General features: G+C 42.3%; 1 protein-coding gene across 2 annotated transcripts in view; it reads left to right on the top strand.

Annotated features, from left to right (window-relative positions):
- Positions 1–12,523, top strand: part of SVIL (supervillin) — a 126,849-nt gene that overhangs the window by 50,492 nt on the left and 63,834 nt on the right. For both annotated transcript variants that reach the window (XM_075271570.1, XM_075271569.1), the window contains exons 7-10: positions 8,159–8,989; positions 9,278–9,448; positions 9,816–9,856; positions 10,011–10,072. In XM_075271570.1, coding sequence (XP_075127671.1) covers positions 8,159–8,989; positions 9,278–9,448; positions 9,816–9,856; positions 10,011–10,072 — 1,105 coding nt within the window. The remainder of the gene's footprint in view (positions 1–8,158; positions 8,990–9,277; positions 9,449–9,815; positions 9,857–10,010; positions 10,073–12,523) is intronic.

Raw genomic sequence — 12,523 nt, 5'->3', positions numbered from 1 at the left:
ACCCCATGTGGCTGCTCCCTTTTTATTCAGAGGATTTTCTTCTTCCACTGATAATTCCCCAATGGTGGGACTATTAAAGGATTATCTTATCTTTCTTCTTTGTCCCAGATTTTCAAGGAGTCAAAAAAGTTTGTGCAGAGCCAGAAAGCCACCAGTGACTATAGTGACCCCCGCATGTTACAGACAGGCCCCAGAGGATATTTTGCTTCTTGGGAATACCACTGAATTTTTGGGTTGTAAGTGGCATTGGGCTTTAAGTATTAGGTGCTATCATAATGGCTGTCTGTAGAGAAACTGGCCGCAGTAACTGGGAAGTCTTCATTGAAGGGTAGATGCGTTAGGTCCTGCAACAAGAGAGTTAAAGGCATTTTTCGGGACTAATTTTTAATGTGTATATATATATATATATATATACACACACACACACACACACACACACACACACACACACACACACACACACACACACACACACTTAAAATTTGTCCGGGTCCACACGGTGGCTCAGTGGTTAGCACTGAAGCCTTGCAGCACTGGAGTCCTGGTGTTCAAATCTCACCAAGGGCATAAAACCATCTGCAAGGAGTTTGTATGTTCTCCCCATGTTTGCATGGATTTCCATCCCATATTCCAAAAAGACAAAATGTACATTGTGAGGTCTATGTGGGGTCACAATCTACATTTAAAAAAAAAAAAAAAAAAAAATTGTCCTTAGGATAGGTCATCAATATGTGATTGGTAAGGGTCTGACACACAGAGCCCACACTGATCGGCTGTTTGAAGAGGCTCCAACACTGGATACCAAGCTCAGAGCTGTACATATTGTAGAGGCTATGCTTGGTATTTCAGCTTGGTCCCATTTACTTAATTGGGACTGAGCCACTGCTGTACCATGTGACTGATGGACATGACGTCATCTACACTGGGGAAGAGGCCGCAGTGCTAGGGAGTGCTGTGGCCTCTTCAGACAACGGATTGGCGTCCCAGTTGTCAGACCCCCACCAATTGCATACTGATGACCTATCTGAAGGATAGGACAACTTGATGATATCAAATATATTTCAGCACCGAAGTCAAAAAATTATAATAATAATTTAATAAGAGGAAAGATTTCTATAATCTGTGAGTTCAGTAGTCAATAGAAACCTCCCACGCGTTTCATGGCCTGAGTAAGAGATGTCATGTCTTGAAACGCGTAGGGTGTTTCTATTCACTACTGAACTCTTTCTTTTTTTATTAAATGATTAAAAGTTAAATTTTATTATCATTTTTGTCTTCAGTGCTGGTCTACCGGTATATATTTACTTTATCATCAAGTTGTGAGAATTCAACAGGTCTTTTGTCCAATGATTGATCTTCGTGCGCCGTTCTTTTCCAAGAGTATGGATCTCTGATTCATCTTATGGTTGGTGAGCTTTGTGTTTTTTGACTTTACTATCTTAAGGATAGGTCTTCTGACTACAGATGTAGCAGAGTTATCCCGAACTTCTGCAACTGGTTAATCCGCTGCAGCGAGAGGTCTCATCACAGAAGACCACAATAAAAACAATGAAAAGTCATTGGAAAAGCCGCCTTGTCATTGTTGCCTTCTGTAATGAGATATCTCGTCACAGAAGTTCGGGATAACTCTGCCACATCTATAGAAGTCTCTCAAAACTTCTAAGTTGGGCCTTCATTAGCCGAATCGACTAATTTTGGTGGGATTGAAGATGATGAAGGTGATTAAAAGGTGATTAAAAAAAAAAGTCTGGTACATTGGATTTTAAGAGTGGTCGTGCAGGGAATTTCTCCCCTCTCCCTATTGAGAACACTTGCACACTTGTATACAATCTATTGCTCTTGGCAAGCCGTTGTTTCAGGCAGAGGAAACCAGGCGGACAAGTGACTGTCAAGCCTAAACAATATATTTGGACAAGATCACCAACTCAAATGTGATACCATGATGATGGTTAATACATAATTTTTCTTTCTGTACATTTTCTTATATGTCATTTTAAAGTGTAACTTTTTTTCCCCCTACTGTTTGGTGGCCATTTTTGTAGTATACTTTATTAACCTATATAACTTCCTTTTTGTTATAAAACAGGCTGTAACATTCGCTTTAGCAACCCTCTAACGGAGCTGTTACTATGGAAAGTCCATACACAGTTGTATTGGGAATATACAGAGCTGAAGCATTCACCAAAGGGGGAATGGTCACTTCAAATGACTATCTCAGGTTGTATACCACTTAGAAAAATGGTTCTTGTCGCACTATAAAGCTACATATAAAATCACATTCCTGAGTGTTTTTAACTAGTGATAGATCAAGTTCACATATAGATAGAAATCTGAACTTTCTTCTGATACCAGAACCATTTTTGTAGGTGGTAGAAATCCAGAGATACAGCCGTTTGAAGTGACCATTGGTAAATACTTTAGCTCTAAGTACTGCATTGAGTACGTGTGTCTGATCAGAATCTCCCTTGCAACTATTACATTAGGTTCACACTAGCATTTGGGTTACCATTCTTTGGGTCCTCTTGGGGAAATCCTATCCGCTTAAAAAGCGGTTACATGCGGAAGACTATAATGGGGGGGGGGGGGTTCACCGGGTTTCAGTCAAAAATCAGCATATTGTAAGCAGAATAGGGAACGGAGTCTCTGAATGGTCACACCAACGCTAGCCTTGGTTAGCCCAACGCTAGACTAACTGTGCAGCCTTGCTTAGAGCATTGTTAATGGGAACGTTGCAGCCTGTTTTTCTAATAAAAGCAAGTTACATAGGTTAAGTATATTATTAAAATGTTCTGAGACAATAGCAAAAAAAACAAAACAAAATGGGACTTAGACTTTAAGGATACCAGATTGTTAGGACTAGGGCTACAATAGATCCAGCCTTATACTTGCATCCGAGTCAAATTTGTCATCTGCCGGGTCTTTGTTTTTGTCTGTGTCTGTGCATTTGCTGCCTGTCTATACTTTTTGATAAATGGGAAGGCTTCTTCCTTTCCAAACCTCTTTAGTACCAAAACGGAAAAAAGTGGAACGTTATCTGCTCCGCGCAGCCTTCAGCTATAGTCTTCTTGCCAACCAATACTGTAATTTCTGTATTACAACACCTGCTCCACTGCTTTTTATGACTTGAGAGCGAGCCGCGTGCGTGATAATGACGGTACGGTATACAGTATACGAGAGTCTGGATGCCTGGAACGCTTTTAAGGTGATCTCTTTTATGCAACAGTGCAGGAAAGCAGAAACCAGAATGGTTCCTACAGAAAGACCGTGATGGGGACACAGCGTCTCTCATCAGCTGGCCCTCCAGGTACCGGAGCTTGTGGTTTTGTGGCTAATTCTGACCTACTTTTAATTCGATTTGCTCATTCCCAAATTTTAACCAAACCCAAATGTAACCACATTCATCCCTTAACCACAGAACTGGAATGGCCGTGTGGCACCACATCTGCACCCGATTGTTTTCTCTGCCACTCATTTATTGCACCACTAATTGGCTAGCAAAAAAAAAAAAATACAAAAAAACCCTAAACGTCTAGTCTAATATAATAGTACCCGTAATGGCTAATTGGAAATTTAACCCTTTCATTTAATTCAGCCTGAATATGGAATGCTGTGGAGAGAATACAGATGCTTTTGTATATCCTAATTTTTCTGTCCTTTTTATATCCTTCCATTTTTTTAATTTTATTTTGTTTTGTTTTTTTGCCTTTAAGTAGGAACAGTCGTTTCAGCAAACCTTACAGCAATGAGTAGTATAGGCGATTACTTTGTAATATATTTTATCTGAGAAAAATGCTTCTTTCTCCTCTTATGAGACTTTCTCTCCCTCTGTTCAAATAACTCACTCTGAAAATCCCGCTATATCCTTGTCTAGATGGATTGCAGGTCACGTAACTCAGATTACACATGTCTTTATAAGTCTATGGAGAGGAGTGTAGTAAGCGGAGAGTGCAGGAGATATGAGAAGACAGACCGGCTTAGTCTGATGCTTGAGCTAAGTAGAAGCTTTCTATCACAATCAAAGCTCTTTTCTTATGTCAGTACAGGTCAAAAATTCTCTGTATATTCTACATGATCCTGGGGCTATTTCTGAGTTGTGAGCGTTAGTTTTGGAGCAGGTTCACCTTTACTCACTGAGTGCAGTGTATGACTACTATACTCCACCCATCAGCTCAGAGAGGAAAGAAACTACAAATACAGCATGCAGAGGGGTCTGCTAAAACAAACAAAAAAAAAATTATCCTCACCTACCTGCGATCCCTTGATGGAGCCTTAAAAAAAATAAATAAAAAATGCTGCCCCTCGGATAGTGCCGCCTTAGGCGGCCGCTTCGCTTCAGCTCATGAGTGGTGCGCCCCAGCAGATGACATCCAGATTGGTGTTCGGGTGTCTTCGGTGGTTGTCACTGACTCCTCTATTCTATTGAATGGGCCGAGCCACAGATGCAGACAAGTATAGAGCCTGCTCCATTATTTGTGGCTCAAAATGTGGCCTGGATACACAGCTGCAAAAATTGCAGCTGTGTGTATGGACCCATATTTTTATCTGTAATTGTAGACAAAATTGCAGTCGTGTGCATGAGACCTTGGATGATTGAGATTGATCAGCGGAGTGTTTCTCGCAGCAGCTTCTTCAGCAGCAGCCGCCATAGAATCTGTAGTAAGATGGAGCAGGAAGCTTACATTGATTTCAGCTTCCTGCTTCTGTCTCTGCCTTCCATTGAATACAGTGGGAGGGAGATTCAGGACAGAACTTGGTGCTGATTTTGAGGCAGAATCTGCCTCAAAATCAGTGCCAAATTACGTACCCTAAATTGAGAAGGGGAATGGTAACGCCCAGTTTTAAATTTAGTAATAAATGATGGTTAATACATGTATATACCAAAATGGCCACTAGAGATGAGCGAGTAGTATTCGATCGAATACCCGCCCGCCATAGGTATTGGTGTTATCGGGCGAACACCAAGGGGTTAAGTGCATCGAATATTAGATGTGTTTAACCCCTCAGTGTTCGTCCCATAACACGAATACCTATGGCGGGTGGGTATTCGATCGAATACTACTCTCCACGTCAGGGGTAGGGCCAGATCCCCTTGAAATAGACCTAAATTTGTAACGTATATATTCAGACTGTTAAGCTGTAGAAATAAACATCTTGCTGTGTTCAGAGACACATCTTGACATTCACCCCATACAACCTGCAAGTGGGGGAGAGGACAGGTCGTGTGAAATCTCATGGTGACACAACTGGATCCATTCAGGGGTGTTGGGTGGGTGTAGACGGGCCGCAGCTGGCCCCACCAGGGAATGAGATGAGTTGCGCTGATACTAGTGTAAGAAGAGATGTTCGGCTGTTTTGACTGTTAACAAATCCGCAATGTGTCAGCTGTGGGGATTATCGGGGAGGAAATTGAGGAATTTAACAAAAGGTCAGATGTTGTTTTTTTTATTATAGGGTAGCGCTATGTAGTGAGGTCTAGTGCAAGACTTTTTTGGGGGTCTGTTGTTGCAACCTTGACTAAGTGTTCTGAGAATTTATAGGTTACTTGCTGTATACAATCCCAGGAGCCGGATAGTTAGTGCACCTGGAAATATTTGTGTGATTTACACATGGCAGACTTGTTAAAATTTCTGTGCTTGTCCCATGCGCTTAAAGGTGGCCTGAAGACATCCATATGCTTGCTGGAGAAACAACACAATTGAAATGTATGGGACTGATTTTAAGGCTCAGACATTTCTGTACCAATTCTGCTACGTGGGATCGGACCTTTATTAGGTTATTGTCTCTATTGTGAAAGCCTATGGAGTGCTGTAAGGGGGGACCATAGACATTAGATAGAGGTAAAATACTAAGAAAAATACACGCAAAATTAGTATAAAACTAATGCCACGATTAAAAATGGGATGCAAATAACATAAGACACATAAATAGGGGGGACATAATAGCCAAATACCAAAAATTACCTAACCATAGGTGGCTAAGACTATAACACTGAGGGGTAACTATAAAGCATTATATATAGGTGCCTGGATGTAATCTATATAGCTGTACGGCCAAGGCTATCTCAAGTCATAATGCCAATGGGCAAGTAATAGCATGGCCCATAACAGAATGCCATACAACCAGACACAAGTACCAGATATAAGTAGTAAGAAAAAATCCCCCCTCAGTGATATAACATACCGCCTATGGAGTAGAGCCGCCCGACGCGCGTTTCATCCACCACGATGGACTTTGTCCCTTGACATGCTATTACTTGCCCATTGGCATTATGACTTGAGATACCCTTGGCCGTGCAGCTATATATATTACATCCAGGTACCTATGACTATAGTGTGCTGAATTATAATGCATTATATTATAGTTACCCCTCAGTGTTATAGTCTTAGCCACCTATGGTTAGGTAATTTTTGGTATTTTGTTATATTATGCCCCCCCCCCCATTTATGTGTCTTATGTTATTTGTATCACATTTTTTTAATCATGGCTTTAATAAAATGTATTAGTTTTTATACAAATTTTGTGTGTAATTTTTTTTTTAGTATTTTGGTTTGTTTATTGCACACAATAGCATGCTGGGGTTTTTTTGTGTTTGTTTATTAGATAGAGGTAGAGCAACCTTTTAATGAACAATAGTCTAGTGCAGGGTTCGGCAAACGTCAGCACTCCAGCTGTTGTAAGACTACAACTCCCAGCATGCATACCTGCTCTGCTGTACTTGGAACTCCCATGGAGGTGAATGGAGCATGCTGGGAGTTGTAGTTTCACAGTAGCTGGAGTCCAAAGGTTGCTGACCCCTGATTTAGTGAAATAGACATATACACATTTTTGTCCATATCGGCCATTACAGATGCAAGCTGTCCATACATACATACATACATACATACATACATACATACTCCCAGCATGCTCCATTCACCTCCATGGGAGTTCCAAGTACAGCAGAGCAGGTATGCATGCTGTACATGCATAAAATTGTTTATGGATCCTCTAGTGTGTATTGAGGCCTCAAAACTTCCCCGATGGCAGATGTCGGTGAATAGAAGAGCTGCGCATATTGGATTTCAACATGCTTACTCTGTTTCTTCTCAGGGCAACATTCCCAATCTGTCATCTTTTTTTTTTTTTTTTTTGTTCTGTTTTATTATTTAACAAAAGTGTAAATGCAGAAACGGGACTTTGGGTCAGTCAAAAAATAAGTTGCGACAGGCAAGCTGACGGGCTCCCCCTGATACCAAGTGTAGCAAGACACACGTCCTTCCTCGAACCCACCTCCCAATTTTAGAGAGAGCCATGTCAACCCCTTACAAGGCAGATGGCACTAGGTTCACACTGGTGTTGTGATCTCCGTCATTCGGGTCCTCCCGGTGGACCTGAACATTGGAGAGCTTGACCACTAAAACAGTAACTACACACAGACCCCGGCGGACCCCGTTGACTATATGGGGGTCTGCTAGGTGTCCAACATTTACAAACTGAAAGCAGCGGAGAAAAAAGTCTTTGTGCAAGACTTTGTTCCGGTGATTTTTGCGACCGAGTTTCCAACGTCGGTGTGAACCCAAGCTGAGAAAGAGAGGGAGAAAAGTAAAGAATATTCTCTCCCAAAGATCATCATCTCTAGGTCATTAGATGGGCTGGGCGGTATAGGAAATGGGAAGAAAAAAATGAGGACTAAAGAGCGAATGGGTATGGAGGACGGACAATACAGTTAGGGCTAATAACCCATTTTAGGAAACGATAGGAAGGCCTATAAAAAATTTAAAAAATAAATTAATACTTGGATGATGGTTGACTATTTTGTCAACCCTCGAATGTAAGCAGTCAGGTTCTCCTTGTGTCTCCGATCCTCATTGTCACCACCTTCATGCTCTGTATGTGAATGGTGGAGTCCAAAGAGATGTCTGTGGGCCAAAGAAACACTAAGCCCAATGTACATGGCCAACATAAGGCCTTCGTAGATAGTCACGCCACAAAGGACATCACAACTTCTTGGATTTGTGTAGCCTCCTGTAACAACCCTGTTTTTCTCAAGTTCTCTTTGTCCTCCTGTTTCAGTTTCCATCCCTGCTTATTGTTCTTATGTTCTCCTTTATATTATTTTTACTAATTCTTTACTTTTTTTCTATTAAGTTGCAATTCTAATTCGTTTTCTTTCTTAAAGAGTTAAAATTAGAGACAGACTGGTGCGAGATGAGAACATGCATGGGAGTCCAAAATTTGAGACAGAGACTTCTAGCCAAAAGAAGCATCTTGCCGCCCCGATCTACTATAAGCCGTTTCATTCTGAGAACTCCGCATTCGATAGAGTTTATAAGCAGCCATCTCCAGGCCGTCAACCAATCCATGGCTACATCCAACCAGCCAACATTGCTCACACTCCCAAGATCATTTCACGTACAGAGTCTGACAACGTTATGGTGTCTGCCTTTACTACCTCACTCAGAAATCCACGGGCAGCCAATGAGGTGAATGCCGATAAGTCCCGTCATATTTATCAAGGCCCGACCAATACACACGACCCCTACAAAAGCCAGACTACCAATGGTAAGCTTCACGACTCCTTTGAGGAAAATCCAAGATTTACATCCTCCTATGTCGACAGGCCAAAAAATGAAGTATCGCCTCCTCCGAAGGACACGCTTCCGTTCATGTCACCCCAGAACAAGCCAAGTAACCTGGGGAAATCTGAGGCCATTATGTTTTTGCACAGCGGATTAAGTCCTCAACCATTCAGACCACTCGAGCAACCCAAGGAAGTTTCGACAATGAAGCATAAAATGTTCATGCGCTCAATGTCCGACTCTGGCACGCAAAAACCAGAAGAGATTCAACTGAAGGCGTTGGATGAGCAGAAAGAGATGTTGTTTTTGGGCACTGAAGACAATTCCCACCTTGCCAATGGAGAAGCTGGCACGGTAAACACAAAGGTGTCCGTGGCCCAGCTTAGGAGCGCATTTTTGGAGACGGCGAATTCCAGCAAAAAAGCAGACCCGTGGGTGATGTTTGCAAATTTTATTCCCCCCCCCCCTCCTTTAATAGTGTGTGTCCCTTGCACGTCCTCAACTTACTGCACAGTATATTTTTGGATGCACTTGTATGGTGACGAAATAAGAATACTCACACTTTGTCAGCACGGAGCTACCTCTCTGGGAATGTTTTTGTCTGTCCTCTTGCATGGTTTTGCTATATGACATGTCTGCTGTGCTCTTTACTTTCATCCTTATCTTTCTCTCTCCCTCTTCTCTTTTTTTTCCCAATAACCTTCATCGTGGTTACAAAGTGATCCCAAGGCTGACATGCCAACGTCAAGTGTTGATCTTGGTCCCGCCAATGAGCGGGAAAGAGGCCCAAGAAGGCCAAGACTCTATATCACTCCTGGGGACAATAGAAAGACTTCCGAAAGATTTAGAACCCAACCTATAACTTCGGCCGAAAGGAAAGAAACTCATAGGTATGCATTGGAACGGCGGAGTCCGTAAAATCCAAGCCGGGGGTTTGAATGGCATGACTTATGTGGCCCCAACCCAATGGTTCTTGCTTTTATTTGACTTATTTTGCTGGAATTCTAAGACTGAGGTTGAAAACAAAAAACACTTTACGTTTTTCAATCCCTGATTTTTTTAAAATAATTTAGAATCTTAGTTTTACTTTTGCGTATTTCGTGTGGATAAACCTAAAACCTTAAAACCATATTGTTGCACTGTTTTTGTGAACTTGCTGTGAAGTAGAATTATTCACACTTTGCATGGATTTTACATATCGGGCGGACATCCGTGTGTCATAATACGTCTGGTTAATGATTGTTCTTTCTTCTACAGGACAACGTTTCATCCTTCTCCGCCAGTGGAGACCGCTGAAGGCAAGTAGACGTCTTAAGATGGGATGGTTGTGGGACTGTTCCTGCGTTCATGGTCCTATCCATTGGCAACCAATTAGTTTATAATGTTGTCAGTGTACATTATATTTCTGAATTAATTGAATATTCCCTAAAAAAAAATTTATTATCTCCGCAGAGGAAGCCAAGGTGGATGAAAGAGCCAAACTGAGCGTCGCGGCAAAGAGGCTTTTGTTCCGGGTAAGTAAGACGTTGCCCATTGTTGGGGACTTTCTGCAGAATAGCTGGCGGACCATGTTTATGATGAAGACCATGGGGTGAATCATTTTTGGGCAATATTCCAGTATGAAATAGAGGTTCATTATGACCATCAAAGACTCGATCTCAATGGTTTCATTCACCCGGTGATCGCTTTAATAGTCATCCTTGGATTTTCCAGCCAGGTATTGTGTTCTGAATTGCTGATGTATATAATAATCTTTCTTAGTGGTCTTTGATTTCTATGCCTGGCTGCTCCAGATCTAAAGATAATGGAGGGAACGGTAAACTACACCAACATATACAGGGCTCTCATCTGTGGTGCTGCACAATGTGAGACAATGTTACTACATAAAAGATGATATTCACTTCCATGAACTAGCTTAGTACTAAAAATACTAGGTTAGGAAAAGGATCTTTCCATAAATAGCGCCACTCTTGTCCGTGGGTCCTAGTGGTATTACAGCTAAATGGCTTTTACAGGCTTTTTCAGTTTTTTTTTTTTTTTTATGTAGATTGTGAGCCCCATATAGAGCTCACAATGTACACTGTTTCCCTATCAGTATGTCTTTTTGGAATATGGGATGGAAATCCATGCAAACACGGGGAGAACATACAAACTCCTTGCAGATGGTTTAATGCCCTTGGCGGGATTCGAACACCAGGACTCCAGCACTGCAAGGCTGCAGTGCTAACCACTGAGCTACCGTGTGGCCCCAGGCTTTTTCAGTTTGACCTATAGATGACTGAAGATTGGCCAGGGTCTGACACCGGCTCACCCTGGTGTGGCCTCTTCACCAAAACCAAGCACAGCACCATACATTTAACAGCAGCTGTGCTTGGGGTCCCATTCATTTGAATGGACTGAGCTGCGATCGGGCCACGTGACTGAAGTTGACGTCCCATGGCCTGTGAGCAGGTATCCTGGGTGTCAGAAGCCTGCTGATCTTCTTCAGGAGTACACCCTGACCGTGACCCTCCCCCCTTCACAAATGAGTACTGCTCTGTACAAGCAGGTCCTGTTTGGACACAAGATGTTCTTGTATTACTTTGATGTCCTTGTAATACTTTGATAGACATTTAATTGTCAGCTATGAATTACTAGATTTTCCTGCAGAAAGTTCCTTGGCAGACCCTGCCAAAATCAGGGAGTTTCACAATCTGCTGCAGTGTATCGTCTTCAGACATGTACAGTTAATTGTAGACTGTGATTAGTTTATATCTCAGTCTTGTGCTGACGGACTCTATTTAAGGGTAAGTTCACGCAGAGTTTTTTGGAGCAGATTTTGACGTGGAATCCGGCTCCATAAATGGCTCCCATTGACTTCAATGGGAGTCGCTCGCTTTGTTTTTTTCTGCTAGCTAATAGCGGAAAAAAGAAGCGAGCTGCCCTATCTTGCCGTGGATTCTGCATCTGACTCAGCCGCGGCGCAAGGCTCCCTCTCGATTAGACCAATTCTTCGGGACTAATCCGGAGCAGAATGTCGCGACTAGATGCCAGTGCACTACACCGGCATTGCATCGTGGCTAGCCGCGCGGCGTGTTCACTCCGCAGAATGCAAATTCTGCCGTGTGAATATACCGTAAGCCCACCTTTGTCGCTCATTACAGTAGAATCCTCTGCACACATTATCCAGCTGTGTTGTGTATGATTCTCTGAGCCGGCTCATTTACCAATTTATACTAATTTGGATTCGATCGGTGATTCTTAGAGCGGATTGCGCTCGCGACACACAGGTGCACAGCTCGTTTCAAGACAGAGCTCTGCTTACTTAGCGGTGCTTGATTTTCTGGCAGTATTTGTATCATTAATAAATTCTGTAATGTCGTGTATTAAATTTCTGTGAAATCCTGTACTTATTCACTCTTTCCCTTGCTTCTCTCGTCAGAGCGGTTTCCTGCTTGTCATTGTGTACAGGGCTGTATCTCAGGGATTATAAAACACAGAAACTTGCTTTTGGTGTCATATGATACAGAAGATTCGTCCACATGACACTAAGGATATAGTCCTACCTGTATGATTTACTGAGGAATCGCTGGTTGAAAACAGAGTTGGTATTGGGATATTTATATCCAGCAGCAGGTATACAATATCCCAATCCAGACTCTGTTTTCTACCTTTGATACCTCTGTAAATCATACGGGTAGAACTGTATCCTTGGTGTCATATGAAAGATGAGAATCTCCGGTTTTGTATGACACCAAAAGCAAGTTTCTGAGATATAGCTGTTTGACGTGACTTTCCCTAAGCCTTATTTTCGCATCATTTCACACATTCATACACCATGGGAAGCAGAGAGCAGCTCTCAAACAAGAAGCACCAAATATCTACCCCCCTGTTATGTCTGATAGGGCGTAGCTGTAAATCATAGCAGGGCTGGGAGCTGGAAAGCATAGCTATTTAATGCAATGGGAGCAATGGTGATGCTCTTG

This window comes from Leptodactylus fuscus, chromosome 4, assembly GCF_031893055.1.
Source record: "Leptodactylus fuscus isolate aLepFus1 chromosome 4, aLepFus1.hap2, whole genome shotgun sequence".
Taxonomy (NCBI): domain Eukaryota; kingdom Metazoa; phylum Chordata; class Amphibia; order Anura; family Leptodactylidae; genus Leptodactylus; species Leptodactylus fuscus.
The sequence above is the reverse complement of the archived record's forward strand: the minus strand, read 5'-3'. Positions and strand labels throughout refer to the sequence as shown.